Source organism: Lygodium microphyllum, chromosome 30 (genome assembly GCF_053477565.2).
Source record: "Lygodium microphyllum isolate KBCC chromosome 30, Lygodium_microphyllum_v1.1.10, whole genome shotgun sequence".
Lineage (NCBI taxonomy): Eukaryota > Viridiplantae > Streptophyta > Polypodiopsida > Schizaeales > Lygodiaceae > Lygodium > Lygodium microphyllum.
Genome location: NC_141164.1, coordinates 14,166,708 through 14,185,082, shown reverse-complemented (window position 1 = coordinate 14,185,082; position 18,375 = coordinate 14,166,708). Strand labels below are relative to the sequence as shown.

The 18,375-nt window shown below is 44.7% G+C and overlaps 1 protein-coding gene across 3 annotated transcripts in view; it reads right to left on the bottom strand.

Annotated features, from left to right (window-relative positions):
* Positions 1-221: 221 nt before the first annotated feature.
* LOC148009565 (protein yippee-like At5g53940) overlaps positions 222-18,375 on the bottom strand; it is a 40,719-nt gene continuing 22,565 nt past the window's right edge. For all 3 annotated transcript variants that reach the window (XM_087672737.1, XM_087672738.1, XM_087672740.1), the window contains exons 4-6: positions 1,619-1,727; positions 1,437-1,492; positions 222-750 (exon numbers count right to left, since the gene is read on the bottom strand). In XM_087672737.1, coding sequence (XP_087528863.1) covers positions 687-750; positions 1,437-1,492; positions 1,619-1,727 — 229 coding nt within the window. In that variant the 3' untranslated portion in view covers positions 222-686. The remainder of the gene's footprint in view (positions 751-1,436; positions 1,493-1,618; positions 1,728-18,375) is intronic.

Genomic DNA, 18,375 nt, shown 5'->3' with positions numbered 1-18,375 from the left:
AAGCCATCATTGAGCTTACATTCACATACTTGTGTGAACCTCTTTTTTTTTTGTTTAGTTGGTGGGCTTCTCTGAGATTTATTTTGTGACAACTGCATCGTTAGTGCCCCCCAGCTCCTGCCCCCTTCTTCGTCCTGCTTACTTCAGTTGTTCCATTACAAAATAAGGCAATTTTGTATTTAGATATTAATTTCAAAGACAATGTGATTGCATGCAAATGTGCATGTGCAAGTAATATTGGGGAAAAACACCCACTAGTCTTGTATTAAGGATCAACAACATTCCAAAGACTTTGTGCATCCATGATTCCCTGTGGGCAGCCACTGACACGATAGATACAACATAACCTTATGTTACATCATTTATGGTGCAAATGAACTGTTTTTCAGAGTTTGTTCCCTTCTTGATAATGCACAAGCCCTTGCTTTAAAGCTTTAGCTAAACAGTCTGATGATTGTTCTCAAAGCAGAGAAAATCATCTATGATGAACAACTATAGATGTATGCAGGATCAGAAGATGGTAGCATGTGTGTTTACACTTCCTCCTGCTTACTGGTGCATAAGTCTGGCCTATACTGTCCTCAATGCCTCATAAATAGTGACACAACTTTGTATAATGTTGTCACCTTATGACTGGTTCACCATATGAAAATCATTGCTGATCCTCTCTACTCGTGGTTCCATTGTCACATATCATCTGTATCACTACTAACATGGCTACTTTCTTTCCAATTATCTTCTATCCTTCCCCTGCAACCGAGTACAATTAAGGTCAGACACTAAAGACGGCAACAGCAGTGCAGCAAAAACAATATATATAATCCCTGATTTCTGCAAATGCACTTCCATTATATAGACAGGTAAGACCTCAGACAGCACAAATCCAGTTTTTAGGAACCTGCTGCTAATGGGATAAGAACTTTCCCTGATGGAATAGACCCTGAACTATGACATATCATGCTTGGACAATGCAATGAGTCCACCTGAAACTGCCCCATCAAAATTTTCAGTGCAATGCAACTGGAAATTAGGAAGTAACACCACTTATGACTCTTGAATCCTTTTTTGAACTGGTGGAATTCGAGAGAATACAACCATTTGCCAATCTTAAATCCCTTTCTGAGCTGGTGCGACTGAGATTAGGCTATCACTTTTCCAAGCTCCTCTTTTTTAGACCAAATGCAAACACAAAAATACACATGTACTGGTCCCGTGAACATCATAATAAAAAACCCAGCATATTAGAGTAGAACAAGGTATAACACTAGAGTCACAATCACCAGACGACTCAAATGTAGCTTGAACTCCACATCAGAGAAGCTAGGTTTCTTGCCAAACTTCTACTATATCACCTGTCTTTGACACCCCAAACAGTTTGTAGCATTGGATGACTGGCAAAACAAATTGCGCATTACATTGCCAAATCAGTCTCTCACCTTTCCAATATATATTTCCCTTCTTTGTACTTCTGTTTATCTTCATATGCAGCTTCCTGACAAAAATCGTAGAGCAGATGAGATCTATAAACCAATTGGAAGCCTAGATATAAAACCACATAGAAAGATTGTAAAATGTAAGTGAAAGCAAAAGCTCCACAAATGCCATATGGGATACTCACATATTTCCAACCTACATTCTGATTACAGCTCAGGCAATAGATGTCTGCAACTACATGCAGCCCTGTAGTCATCATTCTTTGTTCATGCTGCCCCACTAGCACATTTACCCTGCATACGTCAAATCTTCAAATAAGCATATGTTCAAAAGCAGTGTAGTGAGCTTAAAGACTTAAAACTAAGGTCACACAAACAAGCATACTCTGAGCATACAAGCAATGAAATGAATGGACAGCCACACTTCAGAGACTGAATCGAGTACAAAAAGAGAAATGCACAGCCAATAGTGAAGACTCATTTGCAGCAGACACGGACAAGCCCGCTTCAACTACCATCCATACTGACCCCCGGCCACAGGACAGTAAAGGCACACGGCTCATAGCTAGAAGATTCAGGAAGAGTGGCTATATCTGCACAAGAAGGAAGAATCAAATATGTTGATGGCAATAGAGTTGCATTCTTTGTCAGGTATGAGAAAAAGATTTTGGACACTCAATTGAGAGTCTATGAACATCTACATGCACCAGAAACCTATATAGATTGTCTGTTAAAGGTCCCTTCCATAGTGTGATGGAGGTTTTCAATGTAAAGGACACAGATGACCACTGATAGAGTCTGCAAGGGCTGTAATTGTGCTAATGATTGAGCAGACAGCCTTGATTTTAGGATTTCCAGCCTCACCCCAACTGTGCGTGGGCCTCCATTTACAGCTTCTTTTGCCCTTCACCACCACCTCAATACCAACCAACCAAATCATTGTCATCATTCTTTTAGCACTAACCCACACATGTTTGTGTATTAGCCCAGATCTTATGGTTCCAGCAGGCACCGCTGCAGCTTTCACCTGAAATTTGAGCTTCATGGCACATGTTCCATTGTTATTGGCCAATTAAGGACAAGTTGAATCTAACAAGAGATTTATGTTGCTTATTTGGAGGTAACTTTTCTGGTTGCTCAAAAGCAGGAGCACACAAGCTTTCTAAACAGTGCTTGCCTGTATTGACTAATGCATATCCACATCCTTGTTCAGAAGTAATACAAAGTGGCAAGGACTTAAGACTTTACAAGGGGCAGTCAGGCTCTTCAAAAAGAGGGTGTGAGTAAACACACAATTGAGGAAAGGATAGCGTTTGCAAAGAGAAAACACGTATGCGTATGACAACTAACAATGAGAGAACTCAGAAACTAATGAATGTCCATGAATGAGATACAATGATAACTCGACGCAAATGCAGCCTCTGATGGGCCAAAGCTGTCCTGAGTGCTGAACAGCAGCTAGGAGGACAAGCTGACTGCACTGTCCTAAAAACAAGTGAAAGGGAAGTGGAACCCAGGAGGAAGAAGCTGTCAGAGTGCAGCGGTGCGGAAGCGTAGGACTGAGAGAGAGAGAACACAGAGAGAGAAGAGAGAGAAAGAGACAGTGGACGATGAAGATCTGCTGTATAAAGAATGCTGAATACAAAGATATGCAGATATATACACGGGCGCAGTGCGCTGGACTGCATGTCTCCACCTCGACGATGCAACCTGCTGTTCACCTCGAAGTCCGCTGCAGTCTGCACTGTCTACTGTCTGAAATCTGCGAACAGAGACGGAATCTGCACGTGTCACCGGTCTGTAATCTGCGAGCAGAGAAGTGTACCAGACTGCTGAAAGTGCCAGGTATAAATAGCTGAAAAACCGGGGGAAAGAGGGCACCAAAAATAGCCAGGTGGCCGACTGCCTGCTGCAGGTCGGACTGCCACGTGGCAGTGCGACTGTGCAGTCCGACTGCCAGTCTGACTGCACCAGCCTGCTGCCCCTGATCAGGCTATGATCTGATCTCTAACACCCCCTCTCAGAGCCTGGGCAGGGCAGAAGCCTGAGGGATCTGGAATGTCTCCGAAGTAGAGCCTGAGGAAGCGCCTTCATAAACAAATCCGCAAGATTGTCCTCCATCTTGCAATACTCCACAGTGATGGTCTCATCCAGAAGCTTTTCTCGGATGAAGTGGTACTGGATCTCTATGTGCTTCGTCCGGGCATGAAAAACAGGGTTCCTTGCCAAGGCAATGCAACTCTCATTGTCACATTGCAGCAATGTAGGACGAGTCTGGGGGCACCCAAGCTCCTCCAATAATCGCCGAAGCCACACAACCTCGCATGTGGTGGAAGACGCGGCCCGATACTCCGCCTCAGTAGACGAAAGGGCTACCGTGGGCTGCTTCTTGCTACTCCATGAAATAACACCTGCACCCAAAGTAAAATAATAACCTGTAGTAGACCGCCTGTGGTCCACATCACCGGCCCAATCCGAGTCGCTCCAACCTGCAAGTACAAGATCTGACCCATCTGTTCCTGCGGGGTAATGAATCCCTAAATCAGACGTCCCCCTCAGATACCGAAGTATCCTCTGAGCAGCCTGCCAATGCACCATCTTAGGTTCACTCATGAACCCTGCCAAGAGCCCAACAGCAAAACATAGATCAACCCTAGTGTTGAGAAGCCAAATCAAAGACCCAATCAACTGTCGATAGCGGGACGCATCCGCCAAAGGAGAAGCTGAATGGGAAGTGGCCTTCCAATTCGGATCCATAGGAGTAGATAGGGCCCGACAATCCTCCATCTCAAAAGACACCAAGAGCTCCTGTACATATCTCTGTTGAGAGATAAAGAGCCCCCTCTAAGACTGATAAATCTCATGGCGCAAAAAGAAATGGAGTAGACCCAAGTCCGTCATCTCGAACATCCGATGTAAAGCTGACTTCGTCTCTTGGACCTGCTGTGCATCATCACCTGTGACAATCAAATCATCAACATATAAGACAAACAGCACACAACCATCCTCGGAAGTGTGAACATACAGCTACGGATCGGCCTTGGACCGCCGATATCCCAACTGAGATTGGAGGAACGAATCAATCTTCTCGTTCCATGCACGCGGAGCCTGCTTGAGGCCATACAAGGCCTTCTTCAACCTGTAGACTTTCCCATCTGAAGATCCAAAGCCAGGAGGCTGCTCAACATAGATCTCCTCCTTCAAATCCCCATTGAGGAAGGCCGACTTCACATCCAACTGATAAACAGGCCATCTCCTATGGCCAGCCAAAGCAAGAACAGCTCTAATAGTCACCATACGAGCTATAGGGGCAAAAGTATCATGACAGTCAATACCTCGGCGCTGTGCAAAACCTTTAGCAACAAGGCGAGCCTTGTGCTTATCCAAAGAACCATCGCTAAGGTATTTGGTCTTGAAGACCCACTTGACTCCAATCACCTTCTTCTTCGGGGGGCGAGGCACGAGTGACCAAGTGCCATTCCTCTCAATAGCCTCCAACTCAGCTTCCATAGCTTTCTTCCATGGTGCAGACTGTAAAGCCTCCTTCACGGAGGTGGGCTCTCGATCTTGCATAACACGGGTCATCAAACAATAGTTGGAGCAAACAAGCTCCGTAGAATGTGTCTGGTGCCTCCGTGACCGCCGCGGACCATCCTGCGGTCCCCACTCCTCAGGAACCCCCTCGATTTCTGAATCACGGAGTGTGTCACGGGCCCAGCGAGGAGGAGGCCGAACCCCCCCTCGTCGTTCTCCATCAGCAGAAGACTCTGGAATATCCACCGGCGGTAACTCCGCAAAGGTGTCCGGTGGAACAGTAGACTCTGTATCAGAAACAGAATCATAATCAAAAGGCACGGGCTCCAGTGGAACTGTAGAAGGAGCCCAACTCTCCCCTGGATCTCCAAGAATGGAATGCTGCTCACCCGTTGTAGTAGCCGGAACCTCCACAAACCGCACATCACGGCTAGTGTACACATCCCGCTTGACGGGATCATACAGTCGGTAGCCTTGGGACTGAGAGCTGTAGCCAACAAATACCTGTTTTCGAGAAGCTGCTTCAAATTTATCACGGTGAGCCTTGGGAATGTGAACATAGGCATCACACCCAAAGACCCGAAAGTAAGAAACATTTGGCTTCGTCCCAAAATAAGCCTCAAATGGGGTCATCCCTTCCACCGCCGAAGTAGGGGATCGATTAAGAATGTGGACTGCAGTAGCCACAACCTCGGCCCACAGAACCTGAGGGGTCTGTCGGTGCTCCATCATGGTGCGCGCCATCTCGATCACACTGCGGTTCTTCCGTTCAAGAATACCATTTTCTTGAGGAGTGTTGGTATTGGCAAACTCCTGGTGAATTCCTCTATCTACACAAAACCGAGCAAACTCATTAGAAACAAATTCACCTCCCTTGTCGGATCGCAAGGTCTTCAACTTCCGACCCGATCGGTTCTCCTCAAAGAGAAGCCAATCCTTGAAGTGCGAGAAAGCTTCTGACTTTAATGCCAAAAAGTAGGCCCATGTCATCCTGCTATAGTCATCCACGATCAGCATGAAGTACGAGCTCCCACGCAAGGACTCATTCCTCATAGGGCCACATAGATCCGTAGATACTAGCTCCATCGGTGAAGTAGACCGCTGCGAAGCTGTGTGGGGAATGGCATCTCTATGTTGCTTCCCCCGAATGCAAGAGACACATGGCTGCTGGCTCACCACTATATCCGGCAACCCTCGAACAAGCTGTCCACGTGATGCCCTCCGAAGATAGTCATAGTTCAGGTGACCAAGCCGAGCATGCCATAACTCTGACTGTGACTGAGAGGTAAGAAGAAGAGTAGAGAGGGAGGTGGAAGACTTCAGTTTGTAAATGCCGTTCTCCTTATATCCACATGAGAGAACCTTCCTCGATCCACGATCAAGGACTCGCACCGTAGAACTGTCAAACTCCACCAAAAGGCCAAGGGAGCAAATCTTATGAACTGAAAGGAGATGGTACCCTAATCCTGGTACATGCAAAACCTCTGAGGTATGGGTACCACCGCGTCCATCAGGAATAAGCTACATCTTACCCCAACCTGCAATAGATACTGAAGAGCTGTCTCCAACGAGAATCTGCCCACGCGAGGGTCGCAACTGGGCAACACCATCTGATGAAGGAGTCATGTGCCGTGAGGCACCACTATCAACAATCCACTCTCAAGCCTGGGGAGCCGTCATCGCAGCATCAGAAGCATTCGGTGAAGCGTCCTCAATGACAGCTAGATGAAGAAATGCAGCTGATGAGGGTGCAACCACCGCTCCAGAATCCTTGGTGTCCTTGGTGTCCTTTGTGTCTTTGTCAGGGCAATCCTTCTTCCAATGGCCAGTCTTTCCACAAATATGGCATGTGGAGTCTTTGTCCTTATCCTTCTCCTTGTCCTTCTTGGACTTGTTATCCCCCTTCTTCTTCTTTTGGTCCTTCCCCTTCTTCTGAGAGGCTTGACCTGTCAGCGCCTCCGACTTGGAAGCATTCTGTCCCTTTAACTGTTCCTCTTGGTCCAAGAACATAGGAACCAACTCTTCCCACCGAAGAGTAGACTCTCGCCTCGAAGCAATAAGGGCAGAGTAAAATGTACCGAATCGTGGCGACAACTGGGACAATAGTGTGATCGCCATGTCTTCGGAGGAAATCGGCTTCCCCGCATTTTGAACCTGCATCTGAAGTTGCCTTAGCTTATTAATGTGCTCCCATAGCGAAGAAGACTTATTTACGGACAAAGTCCGCATCTATACCTCCAAAGAAACCCGCTTCATAAGGGTCATTCGATTGTACATCTGATCAAGCTCTAGCCATATCTCCCGAGCCACCGTTAAGTGCTCGATGTGAGCAATCACGGCTGTAGTGCATGATAGAAAGAGAAAGGAAATCGAATCCTGGCATTCAGTTTGTCCCAATGAGACTGAGCCTTGGCCAACTCCGTACGAGCATCGGAAGAGAGTTTGGACTCATCTCTTACCGAGGGCCGGTCAATCTCCTCCTATACCAGCTCCGCCAAATCATAGGACTCAAGAATGGCCAACATCATGACGCGCCAAATGCGGTAGTTGTCGTCGTCGAGCTTCTGATCTGCAGGAAGAGCCGGTAAGACAGACACCTTCCGGTCCATAATCGCCTGGAACTCCAAGTCAATCTCTGTAGACATCTTCACCTGCAATGCCTTCACAAACGCAAAAGCAGCCCCCTCTGACTGGGAAAACTCAGCCTGCTAAGGCTCTTCCGTGTCCTGAACCTTCTTCACCCGCCGGAGGAGATGAAAAAAGCAAAACTTGCACTTATAAGCTGAAAACTCAAACTTCCTCCGCATCAAACAGCAGTAAACAGCAGCAAATCCACCACCTGTACTCCTTTCCTGTGCGCCCACACTCAAGGCGCAGCCCTCCTGTCTGCCCTTATACGCAAAAAACGCAAATTTGTGTCGCGATGGAAACTCCTCTTCAGGTTGATTCTGCGCTCAGTCAGCCGTTAAACACTGCTCTGATACCATGTCAGAGTGCAGTGGTGCGAAAGCGTAGGACTGAGAGAGAGAGAACGCAGAGAGAGAAGAGAGAGAAAGAGACAATGGACGATGAAGATCTACTGTATAAAGAATGCTGAATACAAAGATATGCAGATATATACACGGGCGGAATGAGCTGGACTGCGTGTCTCCACCTCGACGATGCAACCTGCTGTTCACCTCGAAGTCCGCTGCAGTCTGCACTTTTTGCTGTCTGAAATCTGCGAACAGAGACGGAATCTGCGCGTGTCACCAGTCTGTAATCTGCGAGCAAAGAAGTGTACCAGACTGCTGAAAGTGCCAGGTATAAATAGCTGAAAAACCGGGGGAAAGAGGGCGCCAAAAATAGCCAGGTGGCGACTGCCTGCTGCAAGTCGGACTGCCACGTGGCAGTCCGACTGTGCAGTCCGACTGTGCAGTCCGACTGCACCAACCTGCTGCCCCTGATCAGGCTATGATCTGATCTCTAACAGAAGCTTGGCGGTGAGAGCTATGACGGATGGAGAGCAAGAGCAAGAGAGAGAGTGAACTCAAAGTGGGAACTCCAACAACCACAATGTGTGGCCAGGCCTTCCTTTATTCAAACTGTCACTAAAAGAATAAAGAATAAATGACTGTGACGGGTGCCCACCACCTACAATGTGCAGTGGCGGATATTATCAGTGTAGTAATACACGGGCGGCTAGGCGGAGGCACCTTTACCCCCACCAACCTCCCACTCAAAGGCGAATCTGCCCCAGTGAGAGAAGAAAAAAAAAGACAGTACAACATATACACATGTACAATAGGATGAGGAAAAAGATGTCATCTCATCTGACGCCCATCCATCTCCTGAGGAAGGCAAAGCACTCTGTAGTGAGGCTCTTCGTGAGCAAGTTTGTAGAATTCTGCTCAGTCGGAATCTTGACAAGGTCAACAAACTTGTCCTCAATGACCTCGCGAATGAAGTGATACCTCACCTCAATATGTTTCGTTTTCGCATGGAAGACCGGATTCTTGGCCAATTGAATGGCACTCATAGAATCCGAATGCAATGTAGGCATAGCATCTGTCATACCAAGGTCCGCAATCAAACGGCCTAACCAAATAGCCTCCTTGCAAGCCTCTATAGTAGAAAGAGCCGTACACTTCTGCGCCTTGGACATCCAAGAGATAGCCCCTCTAGCATAAGTGAACACACAGCCAAAAGTGGGCTTCCTACTATCTGCATGTCCTGCATAATTAGAGTCAATGTACCCCACAACTCTTGTATCCTAGCTGCCATAGCAAATACATATATATGCTCTACCCTTCGGGTACCTCATGATACCCTTCACGGCATCCCAATGTTTCTTGCCAGGTGTAGCCATATAGCGTGCCACAACCCCAACGGCAAAAGTAATATCTAGACGGGTGGCTATCATGGCATACATAAGACTGCCCATGGTAGATGCATAGGAAATCTTGGCCATCTCGGCCCTCTGCTCATCTATCTGTGACAATCAGCCTATGAAACCTTCATATGAGAAGGTAATGGACAACCAATAGGCTTAACATCCTGCATGCGGAAGCGCTCAAGGACTTTATGAATGTACTCCCTCTGTGATAGATAGAGTAGTCTCTGAGATCTATCGCGCATAATGCGCATACTAAGTATATGAGAGGCTTGTCCCAAATCTTTCATCTCAAAGCTCTTCTTGAGTTGAGCCTTAATAGCATCTAGCTCCTCATGAGCTATCCCTGCTAAAAGCATGTCATCCACATAGAGTACCAAAATCAATAAAGAACTATGATGGGCTTTCTTCGCGTACAAGCACGGATCCATAGCACTTCGGCTGTAGCCTTGTGACTGCATGAATGCATCAAACTTATGGTACCATTCCCTAGGTGCCTACTTCAAGCCATATAGACTCTTCTTTAGCTTGCACACTAGGTGTTCCCTGCCACGGTTTGCAAAGCCCTTAGCCTGCTCCATGTAAATCTCATCATGCAAGTTCCCATGTAAAAAAGCCGTCTTGACATCCATCTAGTACAAGTCCAGGTCAAGCTGTGCAACCAAAGCCAAGACTAAGCGTAGGGTGGTCATCTTGACCAACAGGAGAAAAGACTTCATCAAAGTCAACACCATGCTCTTACTTAAAGCCCTTAGCAACCAATCGAGCCTTGTATGCTGGCTTGGGGTGTCCAGGGGTACTTTTCAGCTTGTACACCCACTTGCATGGCAAAGCCTTCTTACCCTGAGGCAAGGAAACCAAATTCCAAGTTTGATTCTTATGCAATGAGTCAAACTCATACTGCATAGCCCTCTCCCAAGAGTAACAAACACCCCTGTGCATAGCCTCGTCATAAGTGAGAGGCTTTCTGCATCTGTAACCAGTACATAATCCATAGAGAGCGCAAAACAGTCAGGAGGTCGTCTATCTCTAGTAGAACGCCTCAACCCAAGCTCTGCTACCTGACCAACATCTTGTCTAACATCAACATGTCTAGCATTTGGACCATGAGCATCAGGCGATGCTGCACGCTGTCTAGCTGGCCGTGGAGCGGGTTGTACGGGAGCAGGTGGTTCCTCTTGAAAGATAACTCTACGTATCTCAACCACTTTATCAGGCTCCATATGCATTTTATCCTCATGAAAGATAACATCATGGCTGTGGATCACTTTCCGCGCTTGTGGATCCCATAGACGGTAACCCATCTCTCTTGCATCTTCATATCCAATGAAAATGCATTTGACACTTTTAGGATCCATCTTATTGTGTTTGTCCTTGGACACATGGCAGAATGCCTCACATCCAACGACACACAAATGATTATAAGAGGGGCGCTTGCCTACCCAGACCTCCTCTGCAATCTGAAAGTCAATGCCACTGGTAGGTGACTTGTTAATGAGATGCACTGCAGTAGTAATTGCCTCAGCCCAAAAGTATTGCAGTAAGCCAGCCTGGCTAAGCATGCTACGGACCCTTTCCTGAATGGTTCTATTCATGCATTCAGCCATACCATTCTAGGGTGGGATATAAGGGGCGGTCAACTAACACTTAATACCCCGCTCATCACAAAATTGCTCAAAAGCACATGATACATACTCACCCCCATTATCTGACCTTAGGCATTTCAGCCTATTCCCAGACTGGTTCTCTGCTAATGTAAGCCAACGCTGAAATGTGTCTAAGACATTGGATTTTCTCTTTATGGGATAAGCCCAAACCTTACATGAGTAATCATCTATGAAAGTAACAAAATACTTTGCCCCACCTAGTGACTGACAGGGTATAGCCCCACATACATTTGAGTGCACAAGAGCCAAGGGCTCACCCATACGTGCGTTTCTTACCAAACTTTTTATGCGTATTCCTAGTCTGCCTGTCATACAAACAAATATCACAAGAATCAAAATGCGAAGAGTCAAAAGGCGAAAGATACCGATTTTCAGCAGGTTTGAAGCATATAGCATGGTTCGACAACAGTGGCCAATATTGTGACTGTGATGCCTTATGGAAATTCTAGTGCAATAAGCTTTTCCTTTGGCACAATGCAGTGCATCGAGAACGATTTTTGCAGAAATTATTTTATTGTTTTACTTAGCATTTGATTAATCAAATGTGCTAATGTTACTTGCACATGTGAGGTGCAAGTTAATTATTTCACAGTGTGGGATCCAAGACCCCGAGATATCAATTGGTGCCAAAGGTAAAAGTTATAATAGGTTATGTCTAACAAATACTAGGTGGTACTTGGTGTCAAATTTGGGCCTAGATCAATTTATTGACCACTAATATCAATGGTGATATTAGAGACTATGCATTAATTAATTAATTAATTAATGCCAACCTAAGGGTCAATAACTACTCAAGGATACTTGGAAGACAAATTGGCCTAGCCAATTTAATTATTGACTAGTGAAACTAATTTTCAAAGCACTAGAATAATTATTAAATTAATTTTCAAATTTAATATTCTAAAAAGTAATTTAATAAGTAGGATAATGTTGAAAAATGGGATTAGAAGGTTACCACTTAGCAAAACTTGCCCATGCAAGTGAAAAAACCTATTAAGGAACTCGTTGAAGTCTATTCTAGCCATTCGAGAGAGGAAGAGACTGTTAGGGAGTAATGAGAGGCTGTTGATGTAATTCTAGCCACCAAGGATTAATCTTATAGCATGTGGCATCATTTTGGGACCCTGTAAGAGTAGATGGCAACAGACCAAGGTCCTAGTGTAGAGAATAGCATACAAGAAAGGGCAACAATCTTTCTAGTGGTCCTAAGTTGTAGGTGACAGCTTCCATGGTTGTTTGAGCAAGACAACAGAGTAGCTTTTTCGCGTTCCTTGTGATAAAACTTTGAAATTTTTTTCTCTGCAATATTCTCTCTAATCTCCCAAGTTATATCAGCATTTTCCAGCAGTTTGAGTTATTAGAGGTGGAGATATTGAAGAAATCTCTATTGTACACCCTAATTTAGAGAAAAAATTAGGGTTTGATAGCCACCTCGGGATACATACTCAAAACTAAGGATTTCAGTAGCTGAAATTAAAGAATTTAAAGGAGATTCAAGAGGCTAGCTAGCCAACATCAAATTTGGGGATGAACTTGTCTTTGAAGGAGCAAGGTGAAGGCCAATTCCTGAGAAAACCAAGGGGCAAATTGGTTTGGAGGCTTGCTTGTCAGTTTTGATAGCAAGTGGCACTTGGATTAGCAGAATCTCAATTGTACTCCATTCATTTGCAATAAAAGTTAAAGAAATACCGCAAGGGGCGTCAACATTGGGGCCAACAGGCTGTCCATTGTTCAAGATTAAAGTGGTATAGTGCGCATTTCAATTTATATAAATTAATTATTTTTTGTAATTAGTGTTAAATCATATTCACACCACCCTATCCAAGGAGAAAGGCTGGTTTCAACTTTCAATGCTACTCTATTACAATGATTGTGCTTAGCTTAAATTAAACTAGGAACTTGTTTGCAAAGAATTGATTGCTTTCAAAGAAATTTCTTCATAAGGAAAAAAAGGCTATTAAAATAGATTAAACCATATTGCCTTGGATTTGATTTTCCTTCAAACCAATATTAAATTATTAGTTTTCATACAAATCAATAGGGAAATGAGTTTGTTGGATCCCTCACCAAGCTCCCCCTCGAGGAACCAATTTCCATCTGTAGTGCTAGGACCAACGCCAACAATAGGGTCTCTCAGTAGACATAGTTTATATTCCTAAGACACATGGGGATCAACAAGACTCTAGTATTAATGTCCATAGCATGCTAGGAAGGAATAGGCACCTTGCAAGCCCAGTGGACTCCAAAAGGTCCTAAAGCTAGCCAGGGGTAGTAGTGGTTTGCCCAGTACGGGTGGGATCAACCTGGATTAGGACTGAGGTGCTTGGTAGCCTGAATAAATTGTATTACCTTTTTATTAAAATAAAGAACTACTTCAAAGGATTGTCTTCCTTGTTTGTGCACTAGTAGTGCCCCTACATGAAGGAACAATGATCTTAAAGGATAATTAAGGAAGCTATTTTTATATGTTCCTAGCAAATGTATTAGGACTTAATTAAAAAACTAAAGTTAATTTGGGTGCATACATGGGAAGCAAAAGGGCAGTCTCCCTAATGGAAACACCCTATTGGCTAGGTGGACATGATTAGCCACATGGCTTCTCAAATCGTTAGGACAATAGTGCTAAACGATAACCGTCCTAAGGTCTTGAGTCTTAGAAACCAGCTTAATACACTTTTAGGGTGGAGCGAGGGTGTACCTGCTGTTGGCAAAGGGGTCAACATTCTACTCCCCATCGTCTCTCGCTCTCTTTAAACCAAGTGTAGTGCAAGCCTATTTCTAGCCTCTATTGATTGCAAAGTTATCTTTCTTAGCTAGACACTAGAATGATGTTAAGAGACCTAGAAAGTCTTTAGAAACATTCAAGTCAATCCTTGTGGGTCCAAACAAACCCTTCACCTAGGAGGTAGACCCACAAGCCACCTAATTGGCTAGGTCCGTGTAATCCATGGGATCTAGACACCTCCACTTAGCATAGGTATCCAAGCGACTATAGCAAGCCAGCAAGCAAATCTTGTCTAGGGAGAATATCTGATAGCTCAATCAAGTCGAGCTACCAATGAAGAAGTCCTCTCGAGAGGACTATATAACTCTACACACTCGATGAAACATAAAACACGATGCATTCATCATGGTCCATATATGTAAACAACCCCAAAAGCGTAAGAAAGAAAAGAGCACTTTCATGTCAACCTACACAAGGTTGACAAACTTGGGATGTCCAACAACCTAGTCCTTTGGAAGTATCGATAGCCCAACCACTCGAAACCAAATGGCCAATAGTAGTAATCAAACCTTTCATGCCACCAAGCAAGTAAGGAACCAATGGCAGGGGTTTCTACTAACGTTTGACAAAAGAAGAAGCAACCATTAGAAATTCTTTTCTTGGCGAGCATAGAGGCAAGAGGAAGCATACCAATCAACATTCGCTAAATGAAGATCTTGGATCAAAAATGTGTTTTGTTAAGCTAAATTGTCATTACCACAGATTTCAACCATGCTTGGCCTTTATAGCGACCCCACGTGGTATTGCCTTTCTCAACAAGCCAGTCCTTATCATGAATAAGTAAATGATATGTCTAACTAGTTGAAGCATGACCCAAAAGCAACCGACCATTAATCATCTAATCCTGCCAAGGAACCTCTTGGTCCAAAGAGGGAAGAGACTGCATGGCCCGTGGAGCTGGCATTCAACAAATTGTGATAGCCTCAAGGAACAACAAAGTGGCGTCAAGTTGATCTAAAGGACATAGCAACCCCGCTGACAGGTAGAAAAGCATCAACAACACTGATGAGTCCCATGCGTGCCATGCTACTCAACATTAACCTTTGTTCCTCTTTGCCTTGCCAAGAGAGAAGCTTCAAAACCGCCAATACTTTCTTTCTCAGGGAGTTTTCTGCCTCCCAATCCGAAGGTGGGTGCCAAGAAGATTTAACAAGGACCAATCTCTAAGAGTGGACCAAATGATTAAGCAGCATAGAAGACCTAAGATGGATAGGTTGTTCAACATTGACCACATTGTCAAAAATAACATGTATGCTTTGATATTATGTCAAAATAAGCGACAATGCAAAGAGATAGTAGGGTTTGCAGGGAGTAACACAAATTGTGTATGGCAAACACTAAGAGAGAAAGGAACTCAAAAAAACAAGAAGAACACGGTGATGATGCACTGAATCACACTACAAGAAGAAAACTTGATACAACGGAGCCAAAGCTCAAAAGATAACTGCAGTGTCATGTCTGAATGAGGCGGTAGCACCTAGGGGAAATCTGCACATTGAAGGGAGGGAAATGCACTTCTTCGAGCATTGGGCTATCGAAGTAATCAATGGAAAATGAAGGACAGCTATCGAGGAAGTGAACCATAATCCTCTAATGTTGGGGAGTGACCTAGGCAACAAAATGCAAATCCCAAAGTTTTGGAGCTGTCAAATGCAAGGAAAGCAGCCCAAATGCTAATGCCACGTGGATAATGATGACGCCAGATGATGGAGGATGAGCTGGGCTGCAAAAACGCAGGTCCCAGCAGCCTCTGTGTGAGAGACGAGTGACGCCAAGTGATGGAGGAGGAGCCAGGCTGCAAAAACAGAAGTCGCAGCAACCCTTGTGATAGATGAATGATGCCATGTGATGGAGGATGAGCCACGATGCAAAAATGCGGGTCCTAGCAGCCCCTGCAATGAACGAGTGATGAAATCACTAACACTCGATGATGGAGATTATCGCCAAAAGCTAGGATGCCGATGCCAACCTAGAGATGATGATGTCAGGCAAGGAGAAGGCCTCAAACTTGGAAAACGCAAGTGAAGGTGGAGCCTAATGGAGAAGGTTGCTGACGCCAAGTAGATTATGGGCATGCCGGGTGGAAGATGCTCCAAACACAAGACCTGATGATGGGACAAGGCACGTGAAGCAAAAGGGAAAGGGTAAAGGCAGCCATGAGCCACAAACCGCAATGTCCTTCTAAAGGGGTGTGAGGGCAATAAAAGGGGCTAGTGAGAGAAGAAAAGGGTGTCGATGATGGAGAAAGAGGGGTAAAGAATCATTGAAGAGAGTGGTGTGGGGTGGTGAAGAATGAATGAAGTGACTGTCTATTTATAGGCATAAGCTATCTAGGGTGGTACACCACTTTGTGGGCACCCACTGAAAAAGTGGCAAAAGTGTACACCGGACATTTTTGGGGCTGTCAATGCGAAACACTAAATGAAGTGTGTGAACTAAAGACGAGTTTCTCAACACATGCCACCATGAGACAAAAATCCTAGTATTCCCATGCTTAATACCCTGAGTCTCAAGGAAAACCCTCACAATCAAAGACCAAGGTTGCCTACCCTTGCCCAAGGCCTAGAACAATGATCACTAACAAAGAGCAATCATACATGTCTCCAAGTCCAGAACAGCCCCACTGCCCATTCTTTTGGGAGTGCAAACATAGTGCACAGATCCAAGAGATAGCCATCCATGTAGAATCCTTTTTCCAAAGCAAAAACCGAATAGTTTCAGTAATTTTCTATAAATGAGACTTTGGCCAAGGAAGCAAGGGAGGTAATATGAAACCATCAATATCGTGATTACCTACGCTATTTTTAACCTTATGTGGAAAGGCCAAGCTTGTGATTTTCCAATACACAAACTTATCATAATACCTAAGAAATCCAATCCATTAGCACATTAGGCGAAACTTGACAGAGCCTTTAAGCACCATCTCACCTTGCCAGCCCAAGGCCCAGAGATCACTCTCAATGCAACTGATAAGGACCAATTTAGATGCATTAATATGTAGTCCCGAGGCAAGGGCAAAATAGTCACATGTCGCCATTGCTCTTATTATCTGGATCGGCCTTAAGAAACGTGAAGGTGTCATCCACCAAGGCCTACCCCACCAATTGTACCTTTGAAGGGAGAGAGAGTCTGACCACCTCATCATTGGCCACTATAAGAGAGAACATCGTCAAAATGGGGTCAATGGCCAAGGCAAAGAACAAGGGACTCACCGGGAAACCATACCGATTGACGAAGGGAAAAGGATGTCATGACACCACCATTGAGCAAAACTCTTGAAGAGGAATATACCCTAATAGTATTAATGAGTCCAAACATTCTTGAATCAAATCCCATGCCTTGCATCAACTAATCCAAGAAGGACCATCAACTGATCCAAGAAGGACCATTCCAATGATTGAAGGCTTTTTCAAGGTCCCAACTGAACCATCACCATTCCTTGTTTCATGTATCGAGAATGATCTATCCCCATTTGAGTATTCAAGGTGTTGTGCAGAATATTTCACCCTTTGATAAATCCATATTGGGCAAAGTGAATAATGTCTGGAAGGTATTCATGCAATCTATTAGCTAGGACTTTGGTAAAAATCTTATACACAAAGCCCATCAAGGAGATTGGTCACCAATGCTTCAAGGCTGAGGGGGATGGCACTTCAAGGATCAGTTCAATAAGACCCTCCTTCCAAGACAGTAGTATGAGTCTAGTTGTCCAAATCTACTAGCATAAGGCTATCAAAGGTGCAGCCAAGTGAGTGGCATAAGTCTCAAAAAACTCACTAGTGATACCATCCCACCCTAGGCTCCTGTCTTTAGGAAAATGCAAGAGGGCATCCATGACCTTATCTTGTGTAATATCCATATCCAAACTATTGGCAATACTTGATGGGACTTAATCTTTAACTAGATCACAAAAGAATGAACATGACATACCGATTGCATGGGAAACAAAGGACTGCAATCCAAGCAAGTCCATGAAATAGACTCTACACATTTCCACAATTGCTCGCAGATTTGTGACCATTTCACCGTTGGAGATGCTTAGGTGGACCACATTTATCCTAGCAGATGAAGCATGCAGGCCGCAATAAAACTTGTGTGACTAACAATTATTGTCCTACAATCCCTCTGATAGTGTAGCAAGTTTGGCCTGTTGGTATGATCTCTTTTGAAAAGTATCAACAAGTGCCACTCTTGTGGAGATGAAAAGCAAAAGGGGATCTTGTGGCGAATCCATCAAAACAATGTGTCGAGGCCAAGAGTTGCTTGGCAACTTGCAACCATTGCCTATGTAGGGTAGCATGATGTATTCGAGATTGTCTAGCAACTGTTTGCACATTGCATATCAATTGATCAACGAAAGCTACCCCTTCGGATGGAAGGTCCAATGAAAATTGATATAGCATCTATTGCATAGCTCCATCAAATATCTCGTGCCGGAGAAAGGAGGATTTGAAACGCAATGGCAGCTTGCTCAAAAGGGCTCGAAAAGGATCAACATATACATATGCATCTCAAATACCAAGGGAAAGTGATCAAAAAGAACATAGCCCTACAAAACCCTCATTTCCAAAACCTACGGCAAAA